The following is a 21,869-nucleotide window of genomic DNA, read 5'->3' as shown; positions in this document are numbered from 1 at the left end:
ACTCTTTTTGTTGTTGGTAAAGTAATTTTAATGTTTTTATATTTTAGTTTTCTTGGAAAAGATTCTTCTGCTGCTCTTCACCTTCTGTAGTATTTTCCCCACTCAGTTTTTTTTTAAAAGCCTGAAACATATTAACATCCTCAGGTTAATTCTACTAACAGCAGGCACTTTCCACTTTCAGACTAATTCAGGCTACATGTCACCAAAGCCTCTGCTTCTGTCTCTTTCAGTCCCTGGTGGTTTCAGCTTCCAGCCTGGAGCTGGATGGCCTGTTGAGCAGGTGGGCCAGTGCAGACTCTCATTTTCTGGTCCTTCTGCACCACCTTCTTTTACTTGGATTTTGCCCCCACCAGCCAATATCAGGCTGTCAGGTGAACCCCACTTCCTGTTGACCAATCTGGGCTCGTAGGGAACTCTCTGGCAGTCACCTCTCCTCTTTCTTTTGGACTGCATGGCTGCTGCCATGCCTGCCCTGGCACCCTGAGCCCAGATCAGCCCTGGGAGTAGCTAGGAGTGCCCAGTTAAATCTGGCCCCTGCTTTCCAGTTCCAGCTGACCACAACAAGCTTGCCTTACTATTGGAAAAGTAATTCTCTGCAGCTGGGAATATCACAGATCATCAAACTTGTGATTTCTGGCCAAGAGCAGGAGAGTGGAAGGCATTGCTTTTTATAATATTCTTGGTTCATTTTTTGTTCCTATTCTCAAGGCCACTGTTATATCATTTGAAGGGACAGGAGTAGCTTTCCTAGAACATTGGAAGAGGACTTACCTTTTATGTATTACATATCAAAGATAATGTTCACTGAAGAGAATGCTGGTTGACTGGTCTTAATGCAAAGTAAAACAAACAAAATCAATAGCTTTAAATGTACTTGGCTCTATGATCAATTATGGCCTAAGAACATAATTGATCTCATCTTTTATATCTTTTGATGACATATATTAAAACAATGGCTTGAAAAGATTATTGGTTTTCATGATATTTTACATTTAAGTTTTGGTGTATTTTATCACCTCATCATTATGAGATTATTGTTTAAATAGTAAAATTGTTATAAAATTGATAGAGCCAATTTGAGGATCCACTCAAGCTGATTTGAAGGTTGGATTCTGGCTGCTAGGTATGTTTTTTGACCATGCTGAGGAGGAACTATCAATGAGCACATACACTGTTTTGTTGATACAAAAATATGAATTCACTTCTGTCTTCAGTGTATCCTTTAAAGTAGCAAGAAGAGTCTAGAATGACCATAGAGGCAAGCATTTATCTCAATCTTGAATGAAGATTTTAGCAAGCTTTGTTAGCACATGCATAAGGTGAGATAGGAAGGGCTCCATTATTACTTTTCTGGCCAGTACTGCAAGTATCATGGAAAATACATCTGAAAAGGCTTCAGAATGGTTCATTAGAGTCCTGATCTGTTTCTGCAAGTATCATGGAAAATACATCTGAAAAGGCTTCAGAATGGTTCATTAGAGTCCTGATCTGTTTCTGCAAACACTTCTGCTACCATTCTGACTTTTTACAATTCAGACTGCAAATGGGCATTCCCCCATTACTGTCAGTGAAATTCAGCCTGTAGGGGTACATAATCAATGGCTGAAATATATTTTCATCTCTTTTTGTTTCTCAAACCCAGAAGGGGATGGAAAGATAATCTTTGAAATGCACATGTGTGCACAGTTCTACATGGTCAGATTCCATAGTTTTTAGAGAGTGTTTGCTGCTACTTTGCAAACAGGAAATCAATTAACTTTGATTCTGGGAGACATGGTGACCAAGGCATATTTTTCCGCTATTCTTCATGTAGCATAAAGAAGCAGCCAGGTTCTGAATTCTAAAGATGGATAGTGGTTGCAAGGATACCAAACCTCCCCATGTCTAACAAGGCATATTATGGCAGGACCCTTCACAGACAACAGCTTGCTGGAATGCAGTTTATTGAAAGGCAGGCATATGCAGCTGAAGGCAGACTAGACAAGCAATGGGGCTTTCCTGCCCCCACCCAAGAGTAAGGAGCTAATTAGATACAGCACAGTTTTGTTTGTGTACAATGAAGCAGCAAAGAAAATAGAATGTACCAATGGATGAATGGACTTTCTACCTGTAGCTCGGCAAAGCTCAGCCTCAGACAAACAACAGCAACCAACAAAAGACTTGAGCTAAAGTAATAATTAGATGGGAGGTACCTCAACAGGCTGGCCAAATATTAACAGCATTCCATGTGACTAAGCCTCCAGATTTGGTTTATAAGAATCAATTGCTTTGAGCCATTTCACTGCTCTAGTCTAAATTACAACTCATGTTGTTTCTTTCAAATGTTCCTCCAAAGTGTTTCACCTACATTCTTTTCCTACAGATCTTATTAAAACCCTGGAAAGTAGGTCAAATTCAGATTATGCACAATTTGCAAATGAGGAGAGTACTTGAAACAGTGCTGGCCAGTGCATTAAAGGAACGCTCATGGTCCATGGCAGATGCAGGATGCACACAAGATAAATGTGTTTGGGGGCCCTTTGGACTACTCGTGCTGCATTTGCAGCCTTTGGGGAATGAAAGTGGCCCCTGCTTCTGCCCTCTCGCCTTTCCTGTTGAAGGAGAGCCATGTGGAAACTTCTACACACTGTGTCTTAGGCATTATTGTTCTTTCTTACTTATTACACTATATCAATTCTCCCGCAAGCTCATCATCTCACTTTCTATTTGAAAATGTTGTGACCTAATTGCCTGTCTGTAATATTGGCATGCACCAAACTGAAATGGTAACTAGAACAGGGAAAATGGTGCTTGCTAAATAATAAGAATAGGAATAGGAATAGGAATAGGAATAGGAATAGGAATAAGAATAATGTTGGAACTGCAGAGCTGGAAGGGACCCTATGGATCATCAAGTCCAGCCCATCAAGGACGCACAGTGGGGAATTGAACTCCCAACCTGTGGCTTCACAGACAGAGACCTAAACTACTGAGCTATCCAGCAGGTTATGAGGGTAACATCTATTTTATTTTTTCATTACTGTAATTATGTCCCTCATAACTGAAGTTCTCTGGATGAGCTAGTCTGTTCCATACTTGGAGTGGCATCACTGAAAAGGTCCTACCCTAGTGATCCCATCTCAGGCCCTTAGAGCCTTTGAAAATGTTAAATCTTCCAGTCACGTTGGTGTCCAGGGAGTGACAAAGGTGAACTCCCTTTCTTACATGTGCGTAAGGTTCTTTCTTTTGCAGTTACTAATATGAGGAAGAGTTTGTGTCACTTATTTTTTTGTGGAAGAGGACTTTCAAGTTATACATTAAAATTGTGTGCATGGCATCTCAGTTCTCTACGATTTATAGAAGTTATTTGGCTGTGCAACTCATATTCCACTCATCACTTTTTCCAGTCTAGCATATCCTTTTCTTAATCAGAAGGGTCAGCAAAAGAAAGGAAAATAAAATAAAATAAAATAAAATAAAATGATGGATATTAAAACAAGGAGTCAGAAATGCAAGAGAATAAAAAACAAAGAGCTTGTGGAAACTGTTTTTGCTATTAGTTTGGGTGTCCGAAATGCTTTGGAGGAGAGCTATATAAATCAATCTTACACAGACAGATTGCAGTTCTTGAGTAATATCTTCAAGATAAAAAGAGCTATTGACTTCCAGTAGGCAATGTCTTGAGAATGTAAGGGAAGATTACCTTTCTGCTAATAAGGCATGAATAACCCCATGATTTATTTTTATTTTATTTTATTTTTAAAGGCTGCTTTTTGATTATGCTCTGCTTGCAGTGATTTCCCCAGACTGTCAGCTTTTGGAATTAAATAGCATTTTGCAGCAAGATTTGGAAAGCTCACTTGCCACCTACATTCAAAACCAAAACACTTTTACCCCAAAGCCATATTCTTGCAAGTACAGAGCAAACGGCAGGACTTTTACCACAGTGGTGGCTTAAAATACAAACCTACTCAGCAGGCTGGAGTAGCTTCTGTTGCCTTCCTGTTGAGAGGGAACAGTTAAATATTCCTGATGAAGGAAGCCGGCACTGTCAACCCCTTCCCCCACACAACACACGCTGCCACCTTTTTTCTTTTTCTTTTTAAAGTTGTCAGCCCAGTAACTAGATGCAACCTCTGCAATGTCACAGTTGCCTTTCCTAATTACCACTGTGGTCCCTGAGGTACGTTTTACGTGTTTTCCATATTAGTGAAGGCAAGAGCAGACAAGACTATTACAGTAACTGTTTTATTACAACCACATTGTTTATAGTTGTTATTGTATTTTAATTCATATTCCTGTTTTCCAGATAGACCATATTGCAAGCAGCTATTGAACAGTAGTGATTATGACCAAGTATGGTTCCTTCATCTTGTTTGTTTGCTTGCGGGCTCACCATGTACTTGACATGCCTTTTCATGATATACAGGAGACAGTGGCTGACAGATGAGAATTGCAGCCCTAAACCATGGAGGGAGCCAGGAAAGTCAAGACATTAACCAGGTTTCAGTCAGTGATATTTCCAATCTGCAGAGCATGATAGTCCAAACCCTTTTTGAATTAATGTACTGATAAATGCCTTCTAGTGTCACTGTATGTAATTAGGTGATCACAAGAGAGTGTATATTATTGCCAAGCATCAAACTACTTGTTGACCTTATCACCTTCTGCTCCATTAGACAACGAAGAGTTTGAAAGCTGGTTTGAATAAAATATTGGGTTCTGTTACCAGTGACTGCACAGCTTGGAAATGGTGCTATTTCCAAGGGGGATAACGTCCTGCTTGTTGTTAATAGCAATATTCAGTTTGAGAGAAGATTTCTTTTATTGGAGCAGCTAGAAATGTTTTCAGTTTCTTAAGCAAATACTAAACTAAACTGGCAGCCAATTCCTAGATTTCCTTGACAGTAAACAACAAATTCCTGAATAGTTAATACTTGAAGTATATTAAATTTTTAAAGTTAACTTACATTCCATGTTATTTCTCATTTAATAAGGATTCTCTTCCACTGGTTATTCTGTGTTATGTTTATGTGGTATACAGAAAGGGTTTTGTGTATGTGTGTGTGTGTTTTAATACATTATTTAAGTTAAATACATGCACACATAATATTGCAGGAAATTATCTGCATCACTAAAACCTGGCCTCAGATGTACGTAGCTGTTCAGCATTGAAATGCATAGTGTTACAATGTTCTTAACATTTACTTGTGTGCATGTTGCCCTAAACATACGTAGTAACATTTGCTTCTAAGTAAGCATACTTATCAGGTTGTTGTAGAGTAACCACTGCATCACTAGTATGTCATACAAACCAAGAGTCACTTTAGAGATTCCAAAAATATCATGGGAGTTGAAGTGAGAATTATATTTCCTCTGTGCATGCATCAGGGTGGCATTTTTGCTTGGTTGAGACTGAGAATCAGAAGAACGAGAAGAGGAAAACGTCCTTCAGAATTATTTTCTTGGAGTGGTATATATTGCTCCCAGTATAGGCTGGATGTCCTGAATAAGCAACCATTAATCTTATGGTTAATTGTAGAAGGTTTTTTTAATGTTAGTTATTGTTGTTGTTTAGTCATTAAGTCATATCCGACTCTTCATGACCCCATGGACCAGAGCACTGATTTCCTTCAGAATGGATAGGTTTGATCTCCTTGCAGCCCAGGGACTCAAGAGTCTCCTCCAGCACCACAATTCAAAAGCATAAATTCTTTGGCAGTCAGCCTTCTTTATGGTCCAACTCTCACTTCCATACATTGCTACTGGAAAAAACATAGCTTTGACTATGCGGACCCTTGTCGGCAATGTGATGTCTCTGCTTTTTAAGATGCATTTGTAAAATATGTCTTGAGGATAGTACAGTATAGCTGTAGAAAATTCTTGAGTATTTTAACTACATTAATTTGAGTTTGTTCAAAATCTAGATATGCAATGGTTAAGATTATTTGCTATATTCCTGTATCAAGTGTGTAAGCTTTCAGTCATTACCACACTCTCTTGTAGTGCTCATATCATTGTATGCTATTACTAAGATAAAAATGTTCCTCTAAAAATGCAAATTTGATGTGTTTCAGAGAAAACTAGGACTCTTGACCAGTCTTATATTGTCTCAGTGAGGACACATTGATTCGGGAGCTGAATAGTAAATCAACCCTTATGTGAATTTAACTAAGACTGTTATAAAATTATCTGTCTAATTTTGCATCTTTCTTAAATGCCTGAATATGGTAGAAAGCATGCTATGTTATAGAGTTAAGTATTCCTTGACCCCTACTGATTTCAGGCCTTGAAATCATGAGTGAATTAGTCAGTTAACAAGATACAAGGACACGCTAGCAGTGGACTGCCATTGTCCAAGAAAGCAGGAAAAATGTAAAGATTAAAAGTCCCTAAGAAAAGCAGATAGGACGGGCAGCTGGCATTCCAAGGCAAGGCTGTATTATATAGAGACACAATGTAATATAAACAATTAGATGTCAAAATGCTCATTTAGCCTTGGTGATGAACAGGACTAAAGCAAAGGAATGGTTTCAAAACCGTTTAGGGACATCTTTGTAAAGGTAACCCAGGAATGAATCCATTATGATTGACACTTTACATACAAACATTTATTTGCTTAATGCAACTTGACTATCATCCTTTATATACTCTCCAAAAAGTAGACTCAGAGAGCCAGATTGATTTGGGTTTTGTACCCCATCTGTCTCCTAACCTGCAGATTATTTCAATAAACCTAACTTTTTAAACTTTTCTCATCTGTTTGTGGCTTCTCTCTCTCCCTCCAGTAAGGTTTATTTCCACTATGACCTGCCAGAGTACAGCAAACCTCAAAATTTTTGCAACAAGGATCTTCTATGGCTAGGACTAGGACTAGAATATTGGTCCCTAAATCCCATTGAAATCAGTGATGCTAGTACCCTCCCTAATCCTAAGCAATATGTTTGGAATATGTTTGTTCCACTTACAGTACCAGATACAGTGGTGCCTCGCTTAACGAGTGCACCGTATAGCGATGTTTCCGTATAGCGATCCCTTTTTTGGGATCGCTATACGGAAACATCCCCGCTCGTCGCAATGGGGAAAACCCGCATTGCGAAGATCGGGTATTGCGGCGGCCATTTTGGAGCCGCCGAACAGCTGATCGGCGGTTCCAAAATGGCCGCCGGAAGCCCAGAAATGGCTGCCAGCAGCCGTTTTCGCGCCCTGCCCTCGCTTAGCGAAGGCGCGAAAATGGCTGCCGGCATCTGGAATCCTCGCTGAACGGGTAAGTAATAAAGGTATTGGAACGCATTAAATGAAGTTTAATGCGTTCCAATACATTTCCCCTACCCGTTTAGCGACGATTTCGCATAGCGAGGGTTAATCCGGAACGGATTAACCTCGCTATGCGGGGCACCACTGTATATGTTTGTCCCTTCATTCTTGCAGAATTTTCATGTTTCTACACACTGATATTACATGCTTGGAACACTTACCTTCAATAGTAGATATGCTGTCTTCACAATACAGATGTAACCCATTTTGCATGAATCACCACACATTATTATCTGTAACTGACTCTACTGTATATAGCTAATACTTATGTATAATGTAGATGATTTATTCATTTATTTATTTTATTAGATTTATACCCTGCCCATCTAGACAGGTAGTCTACTCTGGGTGGCATAACAAAGTATAAAAACAATAAAACCAATAACGTACAAAAATCCAAGATGTAGAAATATAGATATTAAAATACAGCAGGAGGGAAAGCCAGCCTAAATAGCCATGTCTTTAGTTTATTTCTAAAGACACCCAGAGAGGGAGCCAGGTGGATCTCCAGGGGCAAGTTGTTCCAGAGGTGAGGGGCCACTGCCGAGAAGGCCCAGTTCCTCATTCTTTCCTTCCAGGCCTTCCTTGACATTAGGCCCCTCAGTTGCCCGGCCTGGCTAGAACGAGTATCTCTGGTAGAACTGGGAGGGAGAACGCGCTCTGCCAGATATCGAGGTCCTAAACCAGTGGTTCTTAACTTTTGTTACTCGGATGCTTTTGAACTGCAACTCCCAGAAACCCCAGTCAGGACAGCTGGTGGTGAAGGCTTTTGGGAGTTGCAGTCCAAAACTCCTGAGTAACCTAAGGTTAAGAGCCAGTGTCCTAAACCATTTAGGGCTTTATAAGTAATCACTAATAGTTTGAAATCAATGCAGAAATGAACGGGCAGCCAATGCAAGGCAGCCAGAGTGGGGGAAATATGTTGGTGCCTCTTCAACCCAGTTAAAAGTCTGGCCGCAACATTTTGCACCATCTGAAGTTTCCGCGTCAGTCTCAAAGGCAGCCCCACATAGAGCGCATTACTACGAGCGCATGGACCAAAGTAGTGAGTGCCCCCACATCAAGATAGGGATGCAGCTGGGCAATCCTACATTCTACTCTTCATTTGTATAATCAGACAATGATAGAATATAGTCTATACCCTTTTTGCCTGTCACGCTGGCAAGTGTTGGGAAAAGATGAAAAGCCTATCACCATTTCCATGCCCTGCTTGATAGGACCCAAACTTAAGCAAGACAATTATTCTCTAAGGATTCCAATAGTTGAAGAATTCTAATTAAACAGGTTGTATTTAATCATGGACCTCAAAATAGTGGTTTGGAACCTCTCATCTATTTAGGACACAGATCTGTATCGCAAATCAGTGTTTTTCCATGAAGAGAGAGAGAGAGAGAGAGAACAAATCAGAAGTGTTTGTTGCAGGCCTGAGACTTCCCAGCAAGCCAGATGAAAGTTTGGGTTTAGAAAATGCATTTATTAATATAATAGGTTAAATTAGACTATCACTGCATTTATGTGCATCAATGCTCTTTTCTAACTGCCACTGGTTCTCAGGGATTGAAATGAAGGTCCTTCCTGCTCCATGATGGCTTGAAAGAAAGACTATCATGATTGAAACCATAGGCTGGGACGTTAAGGCTTGCAGGTAGACCAGGATGGAGCAACCAGATAAAATTATGTGTGTGTCTGCATGTGTGTACATTCCCTCACTCACATCCCATCTCTCCAAATCCAGATTGGTTGGGGTAGGCATTTTTCCTGCCCTATGAAGAGATACTGAGCATGCCACTACATTGGTAAATACTTCTCAGTTTGCCCCAGAATTGGCACATGTGAATTCACAGTATTTTTAAATGATTTCATGATTTAAAGTCAATGCAAATTAGCGCATTAAAGTCCTTCCAATTCAGACTTTTTTCCTATGCCACTGGGACTTCTACTTTTTTTTAGCCATAACTATTTGTACATTTTTCTGATTCTATCATTTGTTTTATTCTACAAAAGGACTGAAAGGCATAACTTTGGGTTCTTTTTTGGTGACGTGAAATTGGAGCATTGTGTTTTGAGATAGCAGGAATACCCGCCCACTTGATCTTTTTCCCTAGTTACTTCAATGTAGTTTTTGTTTATTTTTAAAAACAATTGAGTCTAATGCTAGATCACCTCAGCACTGATTTTTAAAAGAAAGATTTAAGAAATATAAAATTAAAACAACCCCAACGAATTCCAACAGACTACAATGTTTCCATTGTATCTTTATGTTTGTACATGTTTGGAGAATTTTGAAAAACTGTCCCTTTTTTTCTAGTGCTATGCAACTCTTCAAACAATCCCAGCAGCATGACAACATACCATAAAAGGAGAGCCAGGAATCACCAGAAGGGTGGTATCAAGGAAATGGGGCTGTAGGCATCAATTGAACCACCTCAGAATGAGGGGTCAGTGTTGACATTGACACCAAAACAACCCGGGGTCACCTAAACTGAATGCAATCACTGTGAACTGAGCTGATGCAAGGCTGGATGTAGTTGCACCCAGAGTCACTTTTTCAGCATGTGTGTGGGGAAAAGGGCTTGTCTCTGATCATCAACATTGTAGATAATCCCCTTTTTATTCTCCCAAAGTAGGTGAAAAGAGCAGCACTGGGCAAGGAGGAGCCTAGATCAAGAATCCCAGCACATGCCATATTCTACGTACCTGCTGGCAAAGCATTGGAGTATCGTGCTCTTCTTTTTCATATGATGAGATCATCACTTGATTTCTATTATTAAGGCTGCAATCTTATACCCAAGTAGTAAGTTTCACTGAACCCAATAGCACTTACTCCTGAGCAGACATGCATGAAATTTTGTTGTATCCCTGTGTACATAAAAATAAGGCCTGCTGAATATCTCCCTAATAACTGTATTTACAATCATACTATTGGTGAGCCATGTTCTTAAATCATGTAGCAAATAATATTTGGATTTAACACCTGGTCAAACATACCTTGTGTATGATCTTCTATATATTTGAGGCTCCTTTATACAGATGATGTTGCAACTGCAACTATATTTACAAAAAAGGGCATTTCTTATTAAAGTGTAATGAAGCTTGTATCTGCTCCCCTTTTTCATCTTGGTTTAACAATAAGGGGATCTGAGCCATATGTTATTAGTAAATCTCATGTATTCTGTGTACAATGTCTCAATTCTGTTGAAAAGGGGTGGGTGCTCTCTAGAGGTCTGGGAGTTACACATACCAATCTTTGAATTTTGGGGAATAATTATTCTCATGACTGACATTTTTTTCCTTACTGAAAAATCCCCTAAAAACTCTAGCAACCAATTTATAAAATTAATTTGGTGCTGGGACCCTGTCAAAAATAGCAAAACTACCCCTGATCGCTCTTTAGGGTACAAGCAGTTTTTTTTCCAATCAAAAATAATTTGTTGAGGGGATGCATGTGGTCCACTCCTGTATGAAAGGGTAGGAGATTAGCAGGGACACCGACAGTGTATCTGGGACTTTGGAAAGATATGGCCATGGAGGGCAGATATCACATAGTGAGATGAGCCAACAATATGACCAGAATGGCAGAACTAAAGTTCATGTGTGATTATTTTACATGTTTGGACCACTCAAGCATTCTAACTCCTTATTGCAATCCTGAGTGGAACAACCTTGAGTAACAGGTATCTTATATGGGACCTGATGTCACAGGCCTATGGTCTCCTACTACAGTGTCAGATCTGAGATAATAATTCACACATAGAACTCAGTAATTACCTATTATATGGGTGCTGGAGTGTATACAGTCCTACATATGAAGCTTTGCTACATCATACCTTTCTTGCTTTCCAAGCCAGACTGTTAAGTGGCACACCACAGCTAAGCCATAGATCTGTGCAACCTACTAATAGACATTTTGTATATATTCTGGTGCTGAATTATGCTTTTATGAAGAAAACATTACAGGAAACAGTGATTTTATACCGTGGATTTCATAAGAATGAAATGCAGAGCAGTATATAGAAAAAAGTGTATAGAGAAAGAGCGAGAAAATAATAGAGGCTGGTAGGAAGGACAGAGGGAGGATTGTGATCCCAAACTAAAATGTTAGTTGATGTAACAATGTGTTTCAGAAAAAGAGAGGAAAGATTATTTGTACCACATGGGCATCAAAGCATTTTCATGCTCCATGAACCAAAGAGTACTATCAAACTTTGAAATATTAGGGTAATTTGAGAATTCAACCATGACCGTTATATCTAAACAGACTGCCCTATGTTTATCTGAGCAAGCAAGCGAGTGAGTACACTTAGGAAAGAACAAGGAAGGTTCAGGTGTTGGTTCAAGTGTAATTTTTGTTATTAAACATGGGTTGCGACAGAAGCTTCTACAAGGACTTGCACATAACCATGACTGATGGATGTATTCATCGGCCGTTCAGTTAGCTCCATCAACTCACTCAAGACACATTTTGAACAGATTATGTACTGCGGTACTTGGTAGACTATACATTAAACAAGGTATTTTGTTCTGAGGCTCTGCTTCCCACACTCTGCGGGGAAAAAGTAAAAAAGAAAGAAAAGGAAAAAGAACAAAAAGGAGAGAACAAAATTCATAGAGTTGACAGCTACTGAGGCAACATTTGCCATTTACATTATAAGCCCAGATTTTTTTTTTTGCAACACAACTATATATTAATTTAATAAAATACACAATATAGCTCTTATACACTGAACAATTTGGCTCAAATGCACTGAACCTGCAATAAATCAATAAAAATATGCCATTTGATGTAAACACATTGAATCTTCTCACATTTGCACATTTAAATGACTTGTGTGGATTTGCGTGGATGTCTGAAATGTTTGCACTTACTTGAGCTATTTTAGTGTCCACAAATGGATTACAAAAGGTGTTAATAATGTTAATTTGTCTCCTCTATTATTACCTATCAAAAGGAAACTGTTATTTGTGATTTCCTATTATGCATCAGGTTTAAAACATACTGCTAGCCTAGAGTTTTGCTGGACACTAAAGCCCCTTCCCCCTCTTCTTACCATGTGAATTAGTTTATGTGTGCGCAGGACAAACATGGACTCTACCATTTTACATTTAACTTCAATATGATATGAGCTATGATACTAATGACCAGAATATTTTTGCTGAACAATGCTGTGGAATGGATTCTTGGTTTTCTTTCACTTTTTTTTCCATTTGAGTTTTCCTTTCTTTTTTGTGTGGAAGATAACTTTATACAGAAATGGTTCTCACAAATGAGTGTTAATGCTTGGTGTAGCTTGGTCGACTACAGGATTTTTTTGTTGGTATATTTGCTTTGTTTCTGATTTAAGGATTTTCAGTAGAAAGCTGTAATGGTAGCTGGAAACCTATCAGAAAACTATGTCACCCTGCTTTTTTATGGGGTCTACAGATAAACAGTGAAGTCAACATCAACTATCAATCTTAAAACATCAGGTTCCATTTGTCTTTTTTCCCCCTATACCTTTCCATTAGATTGTCAAAGTGGCACCATTTTTTCCTTCCTTCCTTCCTTCCTTCCTTCCTTCCTTCCTTCCTTCCTTCCTTCCTTCCTTCCTTCCTTCCTTCCTTCCTTCCTTCCTTCCTTCCTTCCTTCCTTCCTTCCTTCCTTCCTTCCTTCCTTCCTTCCTTCCTTCTTCTCCCTCCCTCCCTCCCTCCCTTCTGTTAACATACATCACACTATACATCACATTGTTCTAATGAAAGTTTGGTAAAAAACGAAACCAGTGTTATCTGAAAAAGAAAGAGCTGTGAAAAGAACATACTTGTGGGCACTTCAGATGTTCACTAAAAGCCTTAAAGCAGCATTGGTCTTTGTTTATCCCTGTATAAATTTTAGAACCAGGGGAGAGGTTTTTTTTTTTAATTCAACAGAAGAAGCAAATAAATGCCAGGCTGTCTTTTGTTTTTGTTTGTTTCATTTTCTCACAGCCACAGGGTCATTTCCTCGACAGTCCTGTAAAAGCTTGTCAATCTCCCGCACTACTTCCTCTGCATCCACTGACTCTCTCCCTAGTTCCCTGTTTGAACGGTCTATCTGATCCAATACAGAGTCCATCTCAGTGGAGTCTCGGCTCACCCGGGAATGCACCTCAGCAAAGACCCTAGCCATCTGATCAGATGCCATGAATGCAGTGTCTCTGGACTGTTTACTAGGTGACAGATACTGACTGTCAGTGGTGGTCATGTACTGGCTGCTGGGTTCAGCCAAGCCTCCTGGTTTCACTTCGCAACTATCCAGTGGTCCTTTTGATGAAGCACAAGGTTCAATACAGGTCTTGGTTGGGCTGCTTGATGCGGACGGAACCTCTTGGAGGAGAGGACTCAGGGCACGTTTGGCTTTGAGATAAGGTTTCACATTGGCAATGAGAATAGTGTGCTCTCTCTTGTCTTTCCCAAATGTACAAAAAGTCTTTTTCCCTGTAGGGTTCACAGTTTCGTAAGTCTCAGTCTCAACATTAGCTTCCACTGTGGGGACAAAGAGATTTGTTCGATAATCTGCATTTTCAGCCTGGTTGGCAGCAGGGAACTGGGGCATCCAACATCTGTCGGAATGACCAAGCACTCGGCATTCATCTGTGCAATTAATGCACTCCTCTTGTTCTGAAAAATAAATACAAAACAATGATTTTTAATTCATTAATCAGCTGCCTCAGTCAGATCACAGATTACTCACTTGACTAGTGGTCTTCTTCACTACAAAACGAAATCATAATTAAACACTTCATAAACTAACAAGTTGAAACAATCGATTTATTTGGAACTATTCTCAGATTACAGCAATAGCCCAGAGGAAGCAGACAAGGGATAATTAGAGAGTCATTCTCAAAAGAATTGAGATTCATCCACAAACCAATCTACCACAGAAATATCTTCCTTCTGTTAAAATCATTTGTGAGAAGGTGGTTGAGAACCTACCAGAATTAATTTTTCATTAGAGCCAAAAACTGAACGACCCTTGCCTCTACAGAAGTTCAAACATTTCACAAACATTAACTAAGCTTAGTTTCATTTTTGAGACTGTTTGCAATAATTATAATGTCGGATGGCAGTCTGTGCAATAAAAAGGGTATCTCAAAAAAGTCTTTTTCAAGCTAAGAACACAGGGACAGTATTTTATGCCACTGTACATTAAGTATTAGCTGGTGAAAAAAGTCATTATTGCTATTTTATTTGACATGAGTATGAATAGTTTAATTGGTTTTTTCTCCCTTTTTTGCTTTGTTTTGGTGGGCAAATGAGAAAATTAATTTGCACAATTCATACTATTTGGAAGAATGTCATATATTTACACTTTCTTAAGACAGATAATGTTTCTAGACAGAGTGTTTTCTCAAAGTGATGTCAAGAATAGTTAATGAAGCGTGCTTCCTTCTTGGACATCATCTTTTCATATTAACAAGAAGCAAAATGTCGTTATAACATTCTGCCAATATGCCTGTTTAGAGTTCTGCAGCACATTGGTGTGTGCAATTTGTCCCTGTAAGCATTGTGCATTTTTCACTGTGTCTCTGACTGGGCATTCAAGTGATAGGAGCACTGATCTCTCCCCCTTCAGACTCATCAGCAACTGTGTCTAGGAAGCTGACAGAGGACCAAGCTTGAGACTTGCACTACAATGTGCAGTTCTTTGTGTGGCTGGTGTACACAAATTGTAACACCTGAATGAGGCTAGTGAGTGACTAAGGCTAGTGAAAAACAGAGAAACTATCCCTATCCAGGTTTTTATTCAGCCCGGTACTGCCAGCATGGGTGGTTGTGACATGTTCACAGGTGGGCATGGCATGTTTGCAGATGGGCGTGGCGCACTCGCACGCATGCGCAGGTGAGCGAGGCGTGGTCGGGGGCACTTGCACGCATACGCAGATGGGCGTGGCACACTACGGGTGAGTGGGGCATGTCATGGATTGATTTATGTGGATTAAATCTTGTACTGAAGATGGGATATGTAGTAGTGAACAATGTAAAATGGATTCCATATTGGTTCTCTGTATAAATTATTTCTGTATGCTGACAGTGTATATTCCAGAGGGTGTGGGAATGTTTTCTTGTAGGCCTGAAGAGAACATTCCTAGATAAGAAGACTGGGCATTTGTTATGGGGGAGCTGCAGATGTGCTGAGGACAACAACACCTGTTCCCATGAGAAGAGAAAAAAGAAGATAAGGAGGAACTGTTTACCTGACCTCATGCCTTGATTGGATGATGGCGTGAGAGATGAAGAAGAAGGGGGGTTCCAGCAAAGCTTGAAAAAGGAACTCTTACTATGGACAATATTCTTTCATTCATTCCATTTTTCCTTGACCCTTTTGGACTACTGTTTTTCTAGGTCTTTTTGCCTGCTGCGCAGTGCAGGTAAAGGACTGATAGGGATGTAGGGAGACTAGGGAGAAAAGGGAGCTTTATGCCTCTTGCCTACCCTAATAGAGCTTTTTAGTGATTTTTAGGATTTTTAGTGTTTTTGTATTTGAAGAGAAATATTGCTTCATTTCTATTTTGTATCAAGCCTTGTAAATGGTAACATGCTTGCTTATGCATTAAACTGACTTTATTTTGTAAATCTTTATATCTTTTTTTAATAAACAATTATAAAAAATCAATTGGCCTCTTGAACAGTATAGCTGTCCTAGTATTATCCTGAGGGGGGAAATAGGCCACATTTACGCTACTGAGTCCTACCCTGTTGAGCACAGTGAGTCTAAAGACCACATAGCTCATGTGTATTTCTTTTTTGAATTTTCTAAAGTTGCTGAAGTATCTTTTAGGGCAGACTTGTAAGCAGAAGTTTTGGGGCGGCCCTTGGCTTAGGTTATCAGGACTCAACTTAGCTAAATGAGGGAGCACAGGCTTCTAATTAATCTCTGCCAGAATGATCAAGCATCTCTTAGGAGAGCTGATCACTTAAAGGGCACACACATGTGCATGAGTATGCCATGCCCACCCATAAATGCACCACGCCCATCTGCTCACCTGCGTGAGCATGCCAAACCACATGCATGCGTGGGGGGCCGGGAGAACTGACTCTGTGGCCCGGTTCTGAAAAGCCCATAGACCAGCACAGGCCGCGGATCAGGGGTTGGGGACCCCTGGTCTAGAGGATTCCATCTTCTGCTCACACCCATTCACACTTGTTGATAATTGGTTTGTGTTTGAATGAGAAGTGGTTAACCAAAGGAAAAAATGGGTGCTCACTCAAGTCATGGCTGATCTCGCATTCAAGCAAAAATGAGTAATCAGAGCCTATCCTGACATGCATATATGACAGAAATACAGAAAGGACCAGAATAAACTATATTGCTGTGGAAAGTGAGCAGGGCCCGTAAACACTTTCTCTCATTAATAGTGCTTTGCAGAAATAAATCTTTCCTCCATCTCAGGGGTCTCCAAACTACAGCCTGTGAGCCACATCCAGCCCACCTTGCCGTTCTGTCGAACCTGTTCCCTTTATCCCGTGAGTGTGTACGAGGGGGTGGGCGAAATGCATGTGGAGTGTGTGTGTGTGCGAGCATGCAGACATGCATGCATGCATCTGTGTGGGCTTGCGTGCCTGCAGGGGGCATGCTGTGGGTGGCGTGCATGCATGTGGAGGAGAGAGTGGGGGTTGGATGTGTGTGCATGCTTGTGTACGCACGTGTGTGCACATCTCTGTTCCTTCGGCCCTCAAAAACCTTGAAAATATCCGATGTGGCCCTCATGGTCAAAAGTTTGGAAACCCCCTGCTACATCTGCTTTCTTCTGAATACATGCAAAACTTTCCAGATCTGTATTTATGCTTGTAGTATTGACTCTGCTTTTTTTGGGCAGGGGGGCTCCCTGGCATTCCTAACATGAGCTGAATTAAATATGAAGCAAAAGAGAGAGACCAAATTTAGAAGGGAGAGTAGTTTTATGAGAAAATAAGCCCATACTGTTCTTGAAGGGAAAATGCACAAGCATTCTCCAAGCACTGGCACCAGTATGCTGAAAGAAACAACACCGGCCTTCTTGCTATTCCCCTCCTCTGCTTCCACTCTTTTATGTCACATCATGGAAAACAGATTTGAAGTATTGATTATCATATGTATTATAACCTGCTCACCTCACCATTAGTCTGCAATTTTGACTTGCTGCAGCTAGCAGACGGGAAAGAAAATCGAAGAGGCACTTTTGTAACAACAGCAAAAAAAAAAAGAAAAACTGTGAATACAAAGTGCTCATGGTCCAGGTCTAAATTAGTATTTATGAGAAACTGGAATCAATTTAATAGGTAAAAACACACATTTCACATTCTGCTGCAAAAAAAGGTGTGGGTAGGGTGACAGGCACAAATAGCCTTTTTCACCATTCAGGTCTACCTGCCTCTAGTTGAAAATAAACCTCTAGGAGTCCAAGTGTGTGCAATAAACAGCCGCCGCCTCAAGGCCTTTGCCAGTCTCTGGAGGCACAGAGGTAAACAATCAAAAATGCTCGGTGCACATTAGGGAGAACAATATCCAAAAATAGACCAAAGACATTAGCAGCCATAGACAGAAAAGGAAGCAAGTTATCTTGAATTAACTATGGCTGGTGAGGCAGAGCCAGGAGAGCAGAGAGACATGATAGCAATGGTAGATAGAATTCACGGTGCCCAAAATCATAGGTTAACCCTGCTTAATATGCAGGTGCATACAAACAGGCAACATTCTGCACTGCATATCAAACAATTAAAAAACAATGCAAGGTTTGCTTGATTTTTAACAAACAAACAAAAGTATGTTTGTTATACAGAGGTTTATGTTTAGACAAAAGTGATGGGGAATAATACGAACCAAAAGTGATTAGGTATAATGTATGCTATTATTATTTTTAAATGTTTTAATATATATGCATTTTATTTTGAAATGTTTTAATACAGTAAGTATATTATGTTTCTATTATTTCTGAATGAATAGAATCTGGTTTAATATACTGTCTGCAACATATATTTGAATGCAGTAGGACACTGAAGCTTTTGTCCTCATGCCAAAAGTATCTTGTGATAATTTCACTTAATATTTTATAAGCAAAAAATGAAAGCATTAGAAGATATCAGTATATTTGCATGAGTATAAAGTTAAAATTACCCCCATTAGACTGTATTAATAAAGTTAAAACAATGGGGAGATGTCACTGAAGTGCAGCAAGATTGTTACAATTTTTCTATGGTCCCATTAGATTTCACTCCTACCCCATTTGAATCACCTTTCCCAGGTGCGGTTCAACAGTGACTCAGGAAATAGCTCCATTTGTTGGCCCTTGCCTATATCTGTTGCATGTACTGCTCCCTCATACGATCCCTTTTAGAGGTTTTGGCTGGGAGGGAGCTGCAGTGAATGTCAATCAACTCAGTAGCAGCCAATTGTTCCCTCTTTACTTTAGAGTTCTTTTTTCTACCTTTTTTTCCAGTAAAGGTTCAGCTAGTATTCTGTTGCAATTAGTTATGAAGCCACAAGTGAACAGTTAAGAGTGAAGTGTTTTGTCAACAATATAACAAGTCAGTGAATAATAAAGTAAATTAAGCACTTAAGCTTGCTAATGTAACAAGTTAACATTTCCAAAAAATATGTTTGTTTTTATATAAGAAGAACTGTGGGTAAACAAAATCATTTCATTCTTATTTTTACCAGTCTCTGAGTGAATGTATTGAAACAAATAAGCGCCAGTTGAGATAAACAATACAGTCGTGCCCTGCTGAACGATTACCCTGCTCTGCTACGAATCTGCTTTACGTTGACGTTTTTGCAATTGCTTTTGCAATCACAAAACAATGGTTTAAATGGTTTTTTTTCGCTGTGCAATGATCGGTTCCCTGCTTCTGGAACTGATTTTTGCTTTATGATAATCAGCAAACAGCTGATTGTCGGGTTTCAAAATGGCCGCCTGCTGAAGAAAATGGCCCCAGCTGTTTTCTAGGACAGATTCCTCGCTTTACAGGCACTGAAAATGGCCACCGTATGGAGGATCTTCACTGGACGAGCAGATATTCAGCCCATTGGAACGCATTGAATGGTTTTCAATGCATTTCAATGGGTTTTTTATTTTGTTTGAAGACGTTTTCGCTCTACAGCGATTTCGCTGGAATGAATTAACGTCGTCAAGCAAGGCGCCACTGTAAATAAGAGGTGTTCTACTAAGAGAGATAGTAGTTCGATCTGCTCTGTAGGTTCCTGCCAGAACCATTTTTATTTGCTGCATATGACGAAGTTAATTATTTTTAATTAAGGCTAAAGTAATTTTTCCTCACACCAAACTCTGTCAAATTTCAACATTATCTGAATCCAAATATTATTGGAAAGGTATGGGATGAAGCTATAGGGAAAAACAGGTCCCTCCATAAACCAGCAAGTGATTTTTAAAAAGATTCCCCCAGTCTGTACTCACCTATACTGTCTGACTTATGAACATATAACTATCTGAACACATACACTATGTGGCTTATGAATATATCCATGAAGAAGTCATTCCTGACACTGACAACACCTGTATCAAGACTGGGAACTATAACAGTGGGGGAATAGATGGTTGGCTTGTTGGATTTAGATTCCTGCAACCCTTGACAGGCTGGAATACATTGAGAGTTGCCAGATGCCTGATATATGAGGCACTGATATGGCCAACAGCATCACTGGCTACTAGGCCCTAAGTATGTGGTTGAGTTTATCCATCTGTTACTTCTCACCTGATACTTCTCCTCTTGAATGAAGGGAGAGGACAACAACACACCTTTAGCTGACACTGAGGTTCAAACAGCTTATGTAAACAGTAGCCTAGGGGCGGCATGCTGGAAATTTCCCCTGATCTACGAAAGATGTTTAATAAAGCAGGTCTGGACTGAAGCTTCAAACAACTTGCACATGAAAAAAAAGCCCATTGAGAATACAATGAATCTTTCTGAGGGCATTCTGGGTAAATAAGGTGCACATCCCCAAAACCTAGAAATTGCTGATGTAAGTTACCTTTAATCCTAAATGTCTCTTGGAATGAAGTAGTCTGAATATAATATGAGTAATTCTGCCCCCAAATTGCTACAAACAGGGCTACAGAAATTTGGGGGGGGCAGCCCAAACAAATGGGCAGAATAAAATAATAATAATAAGTGGTCCTCACCCAACCAGATAGGCGGGATATAAAATAAATAAATAAATAAATAAATAAATAAATAAATAAATAAATAAAATAAAAATAAAAATAAAAATAAAAATAAAAATAAAAATAATAAAAATAAAAATAATAATAGTAATAGTAATAATAATAATAATAATAAGAATAATAATAAGAATAAGAATAAGAATAAGAAGAAGAAGAAGAAGAAGAAGAAGAAGAAGAAGAAGAAGAAGAAGAAGAAGAAGAAGAAGAAGAAGAAGAAGAAGAAGAATCAAGTTATTAGATTTATGCACCCAAGATACTTTAAAGTTACAGGATTTAAACAATATGCTGGTGCTTTATTATAATCCCCTTCTGAACCTTATAGATCTTTCATAAGAAGTTAGTGACATGGGGTGAGTGTGTGTGAGTGTGTGTGTCTGCTGTTAAAAAAAAGAGAAAAAGACCTGAAATAGCTTCTTGTTTCTTGAAGCAAGTAAATTTGTAAGTGTTAGCATGTAGCTCATGTATACTCTTAAAGTAAACCATATCTATATATATTTTGTATGGATTGGGGGGATTTCCTCTTCAACTTATTTATGAAGGCCACACTGTCATTCCATATCTCCTTTGCTTCTTTTCTCTATACTACTGTAAAACCTAACTCATCCAAAGTATAATGTGATGTAACCATGCTACCCTTTTCTGCCTGGTGCCAAAATAAATTTCTTGGGGACCCGTAAACATCAGTAGGTGAAAATGAAAAATAAAAGCTGTGACTGTTCTGAAATATTAGAGGATGGATTAGTGTTGTTTCACTTCTTTAAATTCCTTTCTTTAAGGTTTTAGCATTTCTGACTACCTGATCTGTATTTTTTGCTAGATATGTCAATACAGCCTGTAGTTACATTAAGTAAACATAAGCACACTAGCACATGTCCTTACGATCTAATGCCAGCTCTTCTATGCAGTACTGAGACAACATACTCCACAATATGTAAACAGCAGAGGCAGCATTACTGTACCCTTCCCTTGGATCTCAGTACCCCTATTTATTACGGTTAGTCAGCTGCCATACCTGTGCACAGGCGGCTTCTGCTTGTGCACAGAATATGCCAGCAGAAATGAACTCTGGAATTTGTGAAACAACTTGTCACATAGGAAGGCACACTTCTCTGCATCTCTAAATTATAAGTCCTAGATCCAGATCAACTTAAATGGCAAACACTGATTTTGACTAGAGATGGGAGGTTTCCAGGGGAGACAAATATGAAGCTCATCACCATAGGTGGCCAGTCCAATTGGACCCCACACTTACCACTTGCCGCTTGATATGTGTGGCCATTGTCCTTTACACTGTGCCAAACATGAAAGTAGCCTGGCTGAGGATTCCCCACCTCCCTGCGCTGGTGACCAATCAGCAGTTGAGCAGGAAGACTTGTCATCTCATCCCCTTGCTGGATT

General features: G+C 39.5%; 1 protein-coding gene and 1 long non-coding RNA gene across 12 annotated transcripts in view; one reads left to right on the top strand and one right to left on the bottom strand.

Moving 5' to 3' along the window:
* Positions 1–1,449: 1,449 nt before the first annotated feature.
* Positions 1,450–6,334, top strand: LOC144588251 (uncharacterized). The gene is made up of 2 exons (XR_013543705.1): positions 1,450–4,162; positions 4,289–6,334. It is a non-coding gene; the product is annotated as an uncharacterized LOC144588251 (long non-coding RNA).
* A 5,282-nt stretch (positions 6,335–11,616) lies between these two features.
* Positions 11,617–21,869, bottom strand: part of PCDH17 (protocadherin 17) — a 317,366-nt gene continuing 307,113 nt past the window's right edge. For 10 of the 11 annotated variants that reach the window (XR_012085374.2, XM_078390731.1, XM_078390733.1 and 7 more), the window contains one exon: positions 11,617–13,929. Coding sequence is in view for 6 of the 11 variants with exons in the window: in XM_078390728.1 (XP_078246854.1) it covers positions 13,244–13,929 (686 nt within the window). In the remaining 5 variants the exon portion in view is untranslated. The remainder of the gene's footprint in view (positions 13,930–21,869) is intronic. The other variant, XR_013543703.1, reaches the window with a different exon arrangement.

Source organism: Pogona vitticeps, chromosome 3 (assembly GCF_051106095.1).
Source record: "Pogona vitticeps strain Pit_001003342236 chromosome 3, PviZW2.1, whole genome shotgun sequence".
NCBI lineage: Eukaryota > Metazoa > Chordata > Lepidosauria > Squamata > Agamidae > Pogona > Pogona vitticeps.
This window is presented reverse-complemented; position numbering and strand designations above follow the sequence as displayed.